Source organism: Hibiscus syriacus, unplaced genomic scaffold (assembly GCF_006381635.1).
Source record: "Hibiscus syriacus cultivar Baekdansim isolate YM2019G1 unplaced genomic scaffold, ASM638163v2 tig00111127_pilon, whole genome shotgun sequence".
Classification (NCBI taxonomy): domain Eukaryota; kingdom Viridiplantae; phylum Streptophyta; class Magnoliopsida; order Malvales; family Malvaceae; genus Hibiscus; species Hibiscus syriacus.
Window position 1 is genome coordinate 269692 of NW_024062988.1, and position 14459 is coordinate 284150.

At 35.4% G+C, this 14459-nt stretch overlaps 2 protein-coding genes and 1 pseudogene across 2 annotated transcripts; all 3 read right to left on the reverse strand.

The window, feature by feature from the left end:
- Positions 1 to 918: 918 nt before the first annotated feature.
- Positions 919 to 4136, reverse strand: LOC120154264 (oligopeptide transporter 2-like). Its single transcript, XM_039166066.1, is given in 7 exon segments — positions 919 to 1582; positions 1777 to 1959; positions 2197 to 2449; positions 2560 to 3123; positions 3453 to 3550; positions 3625 to 3683; positions 3686 to 4136. Coding segments are annotated over 7 exon segments (2223 nt in total). The 3' UTR covers positions 919 to 967.
- Positions 4137 to 5579: 1443 nt separating this feature from the next.
- LOC120154259 lies at positions 5580 to 10445 on the reverse strand (annotated as a pseudogene).
- Positions 10446 to 13104: 2659 nt separating this feature from the next.
- On the reverse strand, positions 13105 to 14430 carry LOC120154275. The gene has a single exon (XM_039166073.1). It carries the CDS (start codon positions 14428 to 14430, stop codon positions 13105 to 13107), a length of 1326 nt encoding a protein of 441 aa, XP_039022004.1.
- Between the last annotated feature and the right edge of the window lie 29 nt (positions 14431 to 14459).

Consider the following 14459-nt stretch of genomic DNA (forward strand, 5'->3'; position numbering starts at 1 on the left):
CCATTTTTAATATAAACACGTTTAAATGCAAATTGTATTTTAATTCATAAATGTATAGAGTTAATAATTTTACATTGTATTTAAAAAACGTAACATTTTTTTTCTATCAATTAATGACTAATCAAATTTTTTTATTATATAAAATTAATGACTCGTCAAAGGGAAGATGCATAGAATACCTAACACTTTGGTTTTCGAAGGCCCCCTTCAGTGCTATAAGTCTTTTTCTTTTTGGAAATTTTTAAGTGCTATAAGTCGAATGCAGTCGAAAGCGAATGTACGAGGAAAGTGGAAATTGGTTATTCTAAAAGAAACAAACATCGTCTAAAACAAGGTCCGTGTGTGTCAATAAGAATGGAGTGGTCCTAAAACAAGGTCCACGGGGAAGAGTTCAGCTTCAGGAAAACCCAAGGATGAAGAAGGGTTGCTTTCCTGTTGGGGTCATCTCAAGCTAAAGCTGCCATGCCCAAAAAGAAAAAATAAAAGATTTAGGCAATAGCATAATGGCAATTTTCTTGCAAAAACAACCAAGACCGATTGGTGGCTTTCGGTACGACCCTTCAAGCTATGCTCATAACTTCGACGATGGCAATGGAGGAGATGATCCTCAGGGTTCTTTATATCATGGATTCTCTCACAGATATGCCGCTCATGACTTTCTAGTATGTAAAGATCATATATCGGTATAATATATGTTTGTTTCTTTTTCTTTTTTACCCTTTTTTGTTTCAATTTTATTCTATGAACGAAGATCTATGTTTGTTTCATGTGTTGCATTATTGATACACAGCTGAAGGAAATGATTTGAAATATGCAGAGAAAAAAATCAATATAGAAATATAATGTATTTGAAAAAATAACATATTTACAAATGCTTCGCCCTTCTTTCCTTCTTGGAAATGTGCTTATCATCAAAATGTAGAGTTCTTGAAGCCTAAAATGTCTGATGTAGAGACTAAATATGAATCTAATAGACTGGACAACCGTCTACGACTATGCCTTTGGAAGTCGGACACGAAGCGAGATCGCAGTGCTCACCCTCACTTCCCCACCAAGATATACCAATTCCTTGCATTGTCAAAGTGAAATATATGAGCACTCCCATGAAAGCCAATCCAGCATCAAGAGCTGCCGACAGAACATAGTTGTATCTCTGCCACCAACCTTTTCGGTATTTAAAAACATAGTAATTGAAGATGAATCCAATTATAAGATAGCAATTGAAGTTCAATGATGTAGCTGGTGGCATTACAGCTGTCGCGCCCAAGAGCACCGGAAGATTGATAAGTGGTATCCATTTCTGGTCAGGGAAAGCTTTGTGGAATAGCCATACCACGACAGGTCCCAAGGCCCCTCCCAGGAAGAACCAGTTGAGAGCATAGTAGTTCCCCAAAGGACCAAAGATCCTTTTCGGTCCAACCAGACCCCATATAACCGATGCATCGAAGAATACTCTGTCAGAGGGACATGTCCATGGACTGTCGGGAGGAAGTAGGTGATCCTGGCATATGTTCTCAACTGTAGTCAGCAGCCACCATGCCACTGCAAGGTTCACTGTTCCAGCTATCACAGTTCCTATACCCTTTCAGTAGAATACAAATTGGAGAAGGAATCAGCAAATAGAGTAATCCTTTACTAAGTATCAAATCATTTTCTTATATCTTTTAAATTGTCATCAGCATTTGTTACCTGCTATACTCGATTATTTTTCAATCTTTTTGTTTTTTTCAATTGTCTTTATTTACCTTAAACATTCGCTTTCTGCTTTAGACATACCTGGACTACAAACATCGATCTGGGGGGAATCTTCATATAATGGCCGAGCTTGAAATCATTTAGGAAGGAAACTGCTTGTGTCATGCTTATATATCCGAAGGTTTTGAAGCAAACATTGGCTATTGGTTTTCCTGGTAACACGTAACCCATGATGTACTCACTTATGACATTAAGTCCTGGTGACTAGCAACAAAAAGAGCCAAAATCAGCAAATGAGTACCAAAAGGATACAAAATGGTATTCTGGAAAATCATTCGATAACTCTAAAGATTTTTTTCATGTGTTTGAAAGCTTTTGAAGGATTATATCAGTGTGCTCATGACGGAATATGTGTTGGACATGGATACAGGACACATATACTAAAAAAAAAAAGCCAACGATAAGAGCAGATTGCATATAAAAAAAGTGCAAGCTTTCTACCTGATTTGTAGTGGCAGTTATGATGCTGACAGGAAGAGTGAAAGCTAAAGCAAGAGCAGCTGCAAAGAGGAGTCCCCACCAAGGCATTTGGATTTGAAGTTTCATGAAAATACATAATGCGAGAGAGAGCACCAATGTCGAGACAAGCAATAGGTAAAACCACCAGTTTGGTATGTTCTTATACTTCTTCATTAACCTTGTATGGATATCTTCTTTTCCCTTGAAAGAAGCTCTTAGTTGTGCATATATCTCCCTGTTCGAAACATTCAACACAAATTTAGGTCAAAGATCACATAACTTGAGACCAAAAGACACCCAAAACTAGGAATGAAACAATAAATGAAACGCTCTTGGATTACTCACTTTCCGTTGAAAACAGCCACATGAGAAAGAGTGGCTATAATGGCGGCAAAGCCAATACCGTAAGTGAGAGTAAAGAAGATGCTCAGGTTTACACGTCCCTGCTTCTCATAAGCTGGCATTTCGATTTCAAAATTAGGATTCACGATGCCCGATATATTGTATGGTTCCCCTTTGTTATTATACAAATGCGAGGAGAAAATTGGGAAGGTGCGAGCATTGTAAAGATTTAGTCCCCAGTAGGAAATTGGAAGCACGACATACATGGATAACGCAAAGCCTACAAAGATATTGACAAGTGCGAAGAATGGGGTGACCAGAGGGCTGCCGAGGAAGGATGCGATGACAGACCAGTCAAGTGCAAAGGATCCGAAGCCGATCCCGAGCATTCCCGATCCGATTTGATGGGCTGTTACTGACTTGGGAAATGCCCAGCAGACCCATGAAATGGTTGACAGTGTCTGGAACAAGTAGCCTGGAAATACATACCAGGAGAAACTGCAAGCAAGTGCGATCAAGAAGAATTTCCCTCGAGACATGCGACTGCCGTCATTCTCATGCATGGCCCTGTACAATTTATGTATGAAGATTATTTGGTAGATTGTGAGTTTTTCATTTCCTTCGTACATTAAGAACAAAATATAAGCAATATTAAGTTCTTTTAAAAAACTTCAATAAAATAATCTATAATTTCCATTGATGCAATGAAAGATCGAAAGTAGTGTCATTCGATGACAAACAGCCAGAAATGGACGGCTTGCATGATAGGATGAAAACTAGAACGCTATTAAATTGAACAGCCTGAAAGGTTAAAAGTCTGAAACTTAATAGTAGTTTACTAGGATCAAGAGGCATACACCAAAGCATAAACGACACCGTTCAACTGTTCGCTTTACCTGAAAAGAGAAACTTGAACCAGGCAATTTGGCCACCACATTGCAGCAGGTTCCACCACGAACTTCCTCATAATCCCCGCCCATCCATACCCCAACACCTGTCCATAATGTTACTATTTTTAACAAAAGAGTTTCAATAACCAATTCATTTCGATATAGTGGAAATTCTAACCTGTGTGGTGATGACTAGAATCCAACTAGCCAAGAAACTGATATTTCTATGATAAAAGCCCGAATAATATTTACGATGCTGATAGCATAAGCCGTGCCGCCGCCAAACCCCGCCCCAGCATTGGCAAAGATAGAGATCAACACGTGCTCTTTAACGTTAAATGGGCCCGGGTTAAGCGTAAACACCAGGTTCCCAACGGGGATCTTAAACTTGGTGGTCGGTAGCACTTTAGCCATGAATTTTCCAACGGGGAGTGACGCCACCTGGATGGATATCATGGTAACCTGGAGTGGCTCCGACCGGTAACTGAAGAACGTGTTGAGGAACGAAAGGAGAACACACGAGAAGACTCCGATGAACCACATTCGGAATGTCCAAACAGGGAGCGTAGTGTCATCGTCGTTAGAAACAGTTAGACGAACTTCTTCGATGGGGGAAATATCATCTCCGTCGGTTGCCTGAACGGCGGCGCCGTCGTCGACGCTGGCTGATTCTATCTCGAGAGACGACATCGAGAGTGTGGGTGGCTTTTTTGGGGGGTGTTCGCTAGAGGGATAAGATTAAAAAAACGGGTGATTTTCTTAACCGTGGGGGATTTCTGAAGGTGATTCTCACGTATAAATTTGTTTCACAGATTCTATGGGATTCTTTTACTTGAACTCCCATCTCCTGAATAATGCATTACCGAGCGATAAACAAGCTAAAGAGAAACTCTTTAAGAATTGTATGTGGACGGTTTCTTGATTCCTGGATTTATACTTCCAACAAACTGGCTTGTACAATAATACTCATTCGGCTTTTAGTTAAAATAACTTTTAATAAAAGTTTTATTTAAATTTTAATTGTTTGATGTTATTATTAGAAGTTAAATTTGAAAAGATAAAATATTGATTTTTAAACTTATTAATATTATAATGTATAAAATATATTAATTTAAACTATAATAAAAATATAAGAATTATTTTAAGATAACTCGTTAATAATATTTTTATAAATTAAATATTTTATTAAAAATATAATAATAATAATTTTTAACACCTGCATATAAAATTATTATGAAATAATAATTTAAATATTTGTCTTGACAAAAATTATTATAAAAAAATACATTAGTGCTTGTAAATTAAAATGAATTTATTAAAGTGAATTTAACATTTGGATTTTAAGATGATATTTTAATAATTTCAATTCAACCACAATCACTCTTTAAAATTTCAAAATAAAATAATTTGAATGATATATTTATTATTTTAACCATTAAAATAATATATATTATAAATAAATCATAATTATATTCATTTAAATTATAATAAAATATAAAAATACAAATAAAAATATATTTTTATAATAACTCACTATTAATATTTTAATATATAAACGATGAATTTTATTTCCTTTTAAGTAAATTATTAAGTGATAAATTATTTTTTAAGGATGTTAATATTAAATTATTAAAATAAAATATAAATACATAATTGAGAGGTCCTCATGCATTAATAAGAGTAAAATTATAATTTGTTCCCAAAAGATGTGTTGAAAATAAAAAAAAAGTTACAAATCCTAGCTTTTGAGGATGGTTTGAAACCACCGTTTTCATCGTATTTTTTTCATTTTTACTAGTTTAACATTGATTTTGTAGTAAAAACAAATTTTTTAGCTAAAAATGTTTTTAAAAAGTCACACCAAACGGGACCATAGTGATATTAAAAATTAGATTTTTAAACATCAATAATAACATACGTTCAAAAATTATGCTTTCATTCAAATATGAATTAAATGACCTCAATGATAGATGGAATTGGTGTTTTTGAGATCTCGGGTTCGAGCACAAGAAATATTAAAGGTGTGAACGTTTAATGTCAAATGATTGATATTTATTTTTAAATAGATATTATCTTATAGTTTCTCCATATTTATAAATAAATATATATATATAATTTGTACGTAAATGACTGTTTTGATTCATTCAATTGGTGAGACTTCAGAAAATAAAGTAAAAAAGTAGCAGACTTCAACATATTACAATATTAAACGTGAAGCTTAAAATGTTGGGCACCCGAAATCCCCTTTGCAGTGGGGCAATATGCTAGATCACAGTGCTCGGGGAAAATATCAGGACTGGCACCCCAACAGTTCAAACTCTTATTCTCAATCCCCAGTGCAAAGTAAAGCAGCACTGTCATGAACGCTACCCCTGCATCCAAAGCTGCTGATAGGATGTAGTTATATCTCTTGCCACCATAGCTTTCGATACCTGAATACAAAGAAGTTGAAGATAGTTATAACAATAATCCAGGAAGAATAGTTCACTGTCGTTTCCGGTGGCATGTAGCCGGTTGCGCCTAAAAGCACTGGTAGATTGATAAGGGGGATCCATGTCTGATTTGGGAATGCCTTGTGCAAGAGCCATACTACAACGGGTCCCAAAAGGCCTCCTAGGAAGAACCAGTTAAGTGATGAGTACATCCCTTGAGAGCCGAAAATCTTTTTCGGTCCGGCCAAACCCAGATAACAGATGCGTCGAAGAAGACCCTGTCGCTGGGGCATGTCCAAGGACTATTTGTTGGGAGAAGATTTCGATGACATATGTTATCGATAGAAGTTAGAAGCCACCAGGCAACTCCAACGTTTACTGTTCCGGCTAACATAGTTCCAATGAACTGATATGCAAATGGAACTATGGAAATATGTAAGAATTATGGAAGTAAATGCAGAGAAATTAATCTATAGAAGTAAACTATAATACCTGTGTCGTAACCGGTTTTCGCCCGGGCACGAAATTTTTACTCGGCGGGAAAATTGATGTGAATAAATGGTTTTGAAAATAATTTGGGAGTCGCCATCGGCCTTTTGGGTTAGGTAGGTCGAATACCTAAAAATTATCTTTTAAAAGAGTTTTAAGAAAACATCAGTTAAAAGATGAACTGATATGCATTTATAACCAAAAATTCGTTCTTTTTAATAATAAAAAGGGATTCGTGGTCGGTTACGTTTAGGGAAAGATTAGCACCCCTACAACGCCCAAAATTGGTACTTTTTAATTATAAATTGTCTCTATTATTAGAAATTAAAATTCAAATATATTTAATTTATAATCCTATTATTTCAAAATTATAATTATAAGAAAAAAATAATTTATATATATTTATAAATAAAATGTTTATTTATTTAGAAATATCAGAAAAGGACTTCTAGGTGCCTTAAGACAGCTCTTTTCTTCGATATTAATAAATATTAATATAATAATTTAAATAAAATTAAATTATAATTTTTTTATAATATTTAATTTTAAAATACCAGAATAGGACATCCAGTTGTATTAAGACTGCCCTTTTCTTCGATATTGAAAAATAAATATTAATATAATTTATGTAAAAAAAATAAATTATTATTTATTATATATATATTTATATGACTACATAAAATAATATTTAAATATATAAACAAGTAAATTAAAACAATAAAAATACAATTAGAACTATATATTTAAAAGCAGTAAAATAAAAGAAAATATTTAAAATTAGTGACTAAATTATAATTTAAAATTAAATACCTAATTCATAATTATTTAAAATTATAAGGATTAAACATGCTATTTTATTTATTAATTTAGTGACTAAAATAAAATTATATAAAAATCGAATATCATATTAAAATAAATTAAAAATATATACTCGTGATTAAAATATTAATTATTAAAATTAAAGGACTAAATATGATATTTATCCTAAATATATTATTTTAATATAAAGGACTAAAATAAATAAAACTAAAATTAAAGAACCGAATTAAAAGGATTATAAATTGATTTAGTGACTAAAATGTAAAGTTTACAAATTAGGATGGTTGCGGACGGGATTTAACAATTAAAAATTACACAAATAACCCTCCCCGAAACGACGTCGTTCGGGAAGGGCTATTTAAAGCCAGAAACGGCTGGCTCTTCGGGCCAGCTCTCTCATTCTCCATTTATCATTCTCTCTCTAACTGAGAAAGAATGAAAAAAGCTCTCCCTTCTCTCTAGCTTCCCTCATCGGAGGGAAGCCGGTCACCTGGCGACAGCCGTCTGCCACCGGATGCGGTGGCCGGAAAAAATTATTTTTACACCACCATATAGATCGGACCGTCCTAATGACGGTTCCGATGCTCTTTTCTCCTAAACAGCTCCCGATCGGAGCAAATCTAAGAAAGTACCTTCGATTTTCGAAGGTTTTGGTGACGTTTGAAGAGGTCCGGTGGTCGTGGCTTCCTCGGTAAGCTTCTCTCCTTTCTTTTTTTTTCTATTTTTGCTGGTTGTTGTGTTGTTGCTCTCCGTGTCTCTCTTTTTTTTCAGGGGCTCGGTGGCTTTTATAGCCACTACCGGTGATGGCTTCGGACCGGTCCAAAAGGGGTTCTTCGGTGAGTCACCGGACTTCCAGTGGTGACTCACCGTTTAGGGAAGACGTGTGCGGCTACGGAGATGGTGGGAGCAGCTGGAAGCTGAAGCAGTGCCGCGTGGTCTTCTGGAAGCTACGGCGGCGGCTGGGACGTGTCCCTAGGGTATCATCACCCTAGGGTTTCCTGCTGGAACCATCTGGACCGTTGGATCTAAGTTAGATCCAACAGCTGAGAAGCAAGGCGGCGGCTGGCTGAGATACAAACCCTAAAGGGGTTTTAGGGTTTTTTTTTTGGGCCAGTCTGTTGGGCCTATAATATTATTTGTAATTATTTTTTAATAATAATAATAATAATATATATAATAATTATAATAATAATTATAATAATAATAATAATTATAGTTATAAAAAAATTAGTATCTTCAACCTGAACCAGGAACATTGATCTCGGAGGGATTTTCATGTAATGACCAAGCTTGAAATCACTAAGAAAAGACACTGCATGAGCCATGCTCATGTACCCATAGGTCTTGAAACACACATTGGCTATTGGTTGTCCAGGCAATATTACTCCCATTATATACTCTGTAATGATATTAAGCCCTGGTGTCTGCAGGTAAATAACATAAACAATCATTAATTGAGTGAAAATGTTTAAGAACATTATCCTTGTTGATAAGAAAAACTGTCATCTTAAATTTACTTGATTTGTCGTGGCAGATATTATGCTGATAGGCAAAGTGAAAAAGAGAGAAAGTGCAGCAGCAAATATCAGCCCCCACCAAGTCATTTGGACTTCCTTTTTGAGGAAGATGAAGAGTGCAAGACCGACAAGAATGGAGACAGCAAGAAGCAAATAAAACCACCATGAAGGTATGTCCTTATAGGTTCTCGTTCACTTTGTGTGAACATCAGCCTTTTTCCTTGAAGAAGCTCGATATCGAATATAGATCTCCCTGTAATCAACTTGGTTTTTTTTAATTATTAAGGATGGATATCAAACGTAACAATGAAGTTTCCTTCTGAAATATCTAAACAATTCTTAGCTTCCATAGAACAAGGCCACATGTGTTACCGTGGAAGCAATAGTGGCGAACCCAAATTCATAGGTGATAGCGAAGAAAGTACTCAAATGGACCCTCCCTATCTTATCATACTCTTGCACGTCAAGCTTGAACTTGTCGTTAACGATCTTTGAAATGTTATAAGACTGACCTTCAGCGGTGAACAAGTCCGATGAATATATGGGAAAAGTTATCGCGTTGAATAGGTTAAGCCCCCAGTAAGAAACTGGCATCACAAAGTATATTATCAAGGCATATCCTATGAAGACGTTTGCAATGGCGAAGAAAGGGGAAACAAGTGGGCTAAACAAGAAAGAGGAAACCGTCGTCCAGTCAAGCGTGAAGGCCCCTATGCCGAGACCGTTCATGCCGGAGCCTATTTGGTGGGCGGTCACCGAATGGGGGAAGGCCAAGCACACCCAAGAGATGCTTTGCAATGTTAGGAAGAAGTAACCTGGGAAAATATACCAGCAGAAGCTACAAACTAATGCAATCACAAAGAATTTCACTCGTGATATGCGGAGCTTGCCATCGCTATTTTCTTCTTTTTCGTGCAAAGTCCTGGAATATCATGATCAGCAGTAAAATTCATCACAAGTGTACAACATTGTTGAATGTTTTCGCTAAACAAAAGTATTTTACTGAAGACTAAAGCAATTACCTGAAGAGAGAGAAACTTGAACGAGGGTTGAAGACCACCACATATGCGCCGGCTCGACCACAAACTTTCTCAGTAGCCCCGCCCATCCATATCCCATAACCTGTGTAGTGATGATAAGAAGCCAACTAGCGAAGAAAGAGATGCTCCTTCCATAAAACGCCTTGATAATGGTAACAATACCAACAGCATAAACAGTGTCGTTCCCGAAAGCACTCCCAGCATTAGCAAATATCGTGATCAAAACGTGCTCCTTCATGTTAAACGGCCCGGGGTTAAGCGAGAATTCCCTCGAACCAAACCCGGGTATACGTAACTTGGTCGTAGGAAGAGCCGAAGCCATGAACCGTCCGATGGGGAGAGTCGCCACCTGGACGGTGATTTGGGTGATGACGAGCGGCTCGGTAGCCGAAAAACTGGTTCAGGAAGGAAAGAAGGGTGCAAGAGAAGAGACCCAAGAACCACATGCGGAAAGTCCATACTGGGAGTGAAGGATCATCGGTGTTGGGCACTGTTAAACGAACTTCTTCTATCGGAGACAGCTCGCTTTCATCAACCAAACCCTCCTCTTTGATCGCTTTCTCATCTATTTTCGGTTTTGCTTCAATTTCCATAGCTCCCTCCCATTGTGAGCAATGATCAAAACCAAAGAGAAAAGGGATACAGATGAAAGAGTGTTAAGCTGCAATGCCTTGCTTCGTGTTTAGCACATCAATGTCACCTTTTATTGTCCACTATGCCTTTAGTTGTCCCCGATAAATGTTCACTTTCATTGTGTTTATTTTAATTATAATTATCTTTTACAAATCAAAGCTCGTTTGTGGAAAAAAAAACAAATCGTTTATTAGAATTTAGAATGACGAAAAGAAAACTACATAATTGTAAGGTCAACTTCTTCGATATCGATGATTTCTATGTGGTTGTTGAAGTTGTTTAATTCGATAAGATTGGTTGACAAAGTTACAAATTAATGGGTTGACAATACGAAGGTAACGTCAATTTGGAAATAAAAGAAACAATAAGAGAGGTCATGGTTTCCCGAAGTGTATAACTAGTTGTTGCTGTTAGAGATAATCCGTTCGAGCATCAACGACTACAATATGGTGATTAAACATTCATTGACAAATGATTGAGAGTATTTGAAATAAATACTACTTTGTAAACACCTTAACTTAATCAAAAAAGTGTTATTGCTACTTAGAGCAAGTTTGACACTTTTTTTGAAAAATGACTTTTAAAAGTGATGTAGAAATAAACTTTTAAAAGTGTTATACAAAAAATGCAGTTTAAATTTAACAGTTTGAGATTATTGTTGAAAATTGAGTTTGAAAAGATAAAATGTATATTATAGATATTATGTTATAAATAAAAAATATAACATTTAAATTATATTTACACTTATTAATACTATAAATTATAAGATATATCAACTTAAGTTGTAATAAAAATATAAAAAGAATAGATTAAAATAACTCATTAATAATATTTTTATATATAAAATATTTTATTAAAAATATATTATCAATACTTTTTAACATGCTAATATAAAATTATTATAAAATAATAATTTAAATATTTGTTTTGACTAAAAGAATATTAAAAAAATATTAGTAATTAAAATAAATTATTAAGTAATAAATTATTTTTTAAGAATGTTAGTATTAAATTATTAAAATAAAATATAAATATAATTGGGTGAAGCCCATGCATTACTAAGAGTAAAATTATAATTTGCTTCCAAACACAAAATTGAAATAATAAAAGATAAAAATCTTAACTTTTGTAGTTGGTTTGAAACCAAAATTTTTACCGTAATTTTTTTTTATTTTTCATCCATTTGGTATTAATTTTACAGTCGAAACGGACTTTTTATCATAGTATTAATTATAATTATGGGAGTCATCACTTAATTGTTCATTACGTTGTAAGTTGTAATACAGCCAGCTATGGTTCATATAATGGGAAAAACGGCTAGATTCTGAAACTCCATAGATTCCAATTGCTTCGGGCAAAGACTAATTAAATATTATAAATTAAATTGTTTCAGCCAGCGTTTATTTCAAGGAAAATATAGTATATGAGTTTTTTTTTTTAATAAATGTGATAATTTTTAGTTTTGTTTAAACTTATAATAGGGGTAAATTACAAATTTAATCCATATATCTAAATTTGAAATCTTTTTATTTTTAAAATTTTAGTTATGATTGAAATCTTAATTGTTAGATGTATTAAGTTAAATTTTATTATTTTGTCTTATATTGTGTATAAGTTATTAATTTATTTTATTATATTTAATTTATTCATTTTAAGTCATTGTAATTTAATTATATTACTCATGTACTATTGGAATTAACTAATACCGAAATTTAAAATATTAAAAATTTCGAAAACTAAAATTGATAAATTAGTGTAACTAATAAATATATAAATTATGCATTATACATAATTTAATGTCGGAATTTAACCTAAAATAATAAAGGTTGATTCAAATTTATTATATAAAAATATAATGTGAATTTAAGATAAACAAAAAATTAATTCCATTTGTTACTAGAGGTCACGAGTTCGAGCACCAACTATTGTAGTATGATGATTGAGTGTCCATTTCTAAATGGTTGAAAAATATTTAGAACATATACTAGTTTGTAATCACCTTATCTTAATAAGAAAATTTGTGTGAATCTTATTATATAAAATTTTAATATTTTTTTATTAAAAAAATCATGTTAGTCAGGTTTTGATCATTATGATAGTAAGGATATTCGAGTTTTATTGTAAAAACCCATATAACGTGTGGATTTGGGGTAGATGAAAATATGATAAAGTTATTATCGTCATATGAAACTTGAATAATAACGAAAGAGTATTTCACGACAGCTGTGGAGTCCTCCATGGAAGATCTGCATGGGAAAGCTGTAGCCTTGCATTACTTTATAAGCCGGGTATTACTGAGGTAGATTAATACCTTTGGCTGAACCAAGCTTCAATTCTCAACCATATGACTTCCCGCAACTATCACTTAACTTATAACTTTCGCCAACAGATCAACGAATAATAGGATGGCAGCGGTGGTGTCACTATCATTCTACAGAATTGTATTTTCTTTGTCTACTTCCAGCGAGGTTTAAGGATTCTATAACCTGAAAAAGGCTTACGTGAAAGAAATCAACTACTTGATTTACAGGCATTTCGAAAGTCTATTTTTCTTATAAAAAATTGAACACTGTCAAAGTTAACACCATTCAAAAAATCAAATTAAATTGTTGAAAAGTTCCATAAGAAATCGAACAATTGACCAAAACCTATAAAAATGTACTGTGCAATCTACTATATTGTAATTATAACTTGACAAACAAAACAAACTATCAATTTGCTATTCAATTCACACGGAAGAAGTTGGGGGAGGAACCTTAGGGTTCACCGCAACCTTACCATCTTGATTTAACGCCGGAACACCACCCACTGGTGTCATTAGCGTCACCACCTGATATGGCGCCGCCGTGTAATACACCTGTCTTCCAGCCCCATCATAAGCCACCTGTACATACCCAGAATCAGAAACCCCACCCTTCGATTGCATAACTGGGATTCCCTCAGCGTAAGTACCAACCTTTGAGGCTGGCACCGCATTGTAAACCGGTTGCTCTTGGTAAATATCTTGAACAACATGTTGTACGCCGTAGTAAGGTTGACCAGCTGGTACGGTCACGTGTCGTATCGTTGGAGGCTGCTGATAAACACCAGCCACGGAAGCTGGAATTAGGTAAACCGGTCGGTTTACCGGGGCAGCGGCTGTAGTTACCGTATAAGCAGCGTTGGTTAAATAAGCCGTTTGAACCGGAATTTGTAACGGAGCTGATACGGGTACTGGTGAAGCGGCGATTTTATCAGACGTTTTAGAATAATCTTGAGTATTGTAAGCTTTAGCGTTTGGTTCATCAAATTTTCTCTGCAAAATGCTTTGTTCTTGAGTTGCAGCAATATGCATCCTCTGTAACTCCTGGATCTGTTTCTGGATCTCCGCTGGAAACATCATCAGGTCAGCGATCACATGTCGGTCCTCCGATCCGCAGTTCGATCCCACTGTCACATCCTTCACAACAACCTCCTGTGGAACCGCCGCAATCGGAGGAGGGACAGAATCCGGCATCTTCACCTTATCCAAACCGAAGAGGAAATCGGGATTTGTTGCCGGCACAGCAGCAGCTGGAGGCGAAGAAGCGTCAAGATTTTGAATCTGAACCGAATTCAAGGCGTCAACAAACCATTGCCGCTCAGACTTCGGTTCACTCCCTTCAAATCCTGGAGTCACTAACGGTGCGTTCAACGGGAATAAAAACAGCCTCAACCGGGCCGGTTTGGCGGAGACACGATGCGTCCGACCATATTCCACCATCATATGCTCCAGATCTTCATCATTCGTAACGGAAATCAAAGCGTCGAGACTTTCACCGGGAAGCCGATACTTGAAACAAACCTCACAATCCCCACCGTGGAGAGAAGATAACTTAGCCATTATAGCAGAAAACTTTATGTTGCGATCAACAGCCAGGATCTTCGTATCTCCACCAACGTAAGCGAGCTGGTTATCGTGTGAACGCGACTGGATTTTGCCCCCATAACTGTACATAAACTTAACCTTTTTATTAGCATTATTAGTAGCGTTCATCAACGACGGGTCGTCCCATGACGGGTTTTCGCATTCCATTTCTCGAGAATGAGGCGAAGAATCGCCGG

What these genes read in the sequence shown, in the direction of transcription:
- LOC120154275 (XM_039166073.1), bottom strand. Translation starts at nt 14,430, where the DNA reads ATGGAATGCGAAAACCCGTCATGGGACGACCCGTCGTTGATGAACGCT.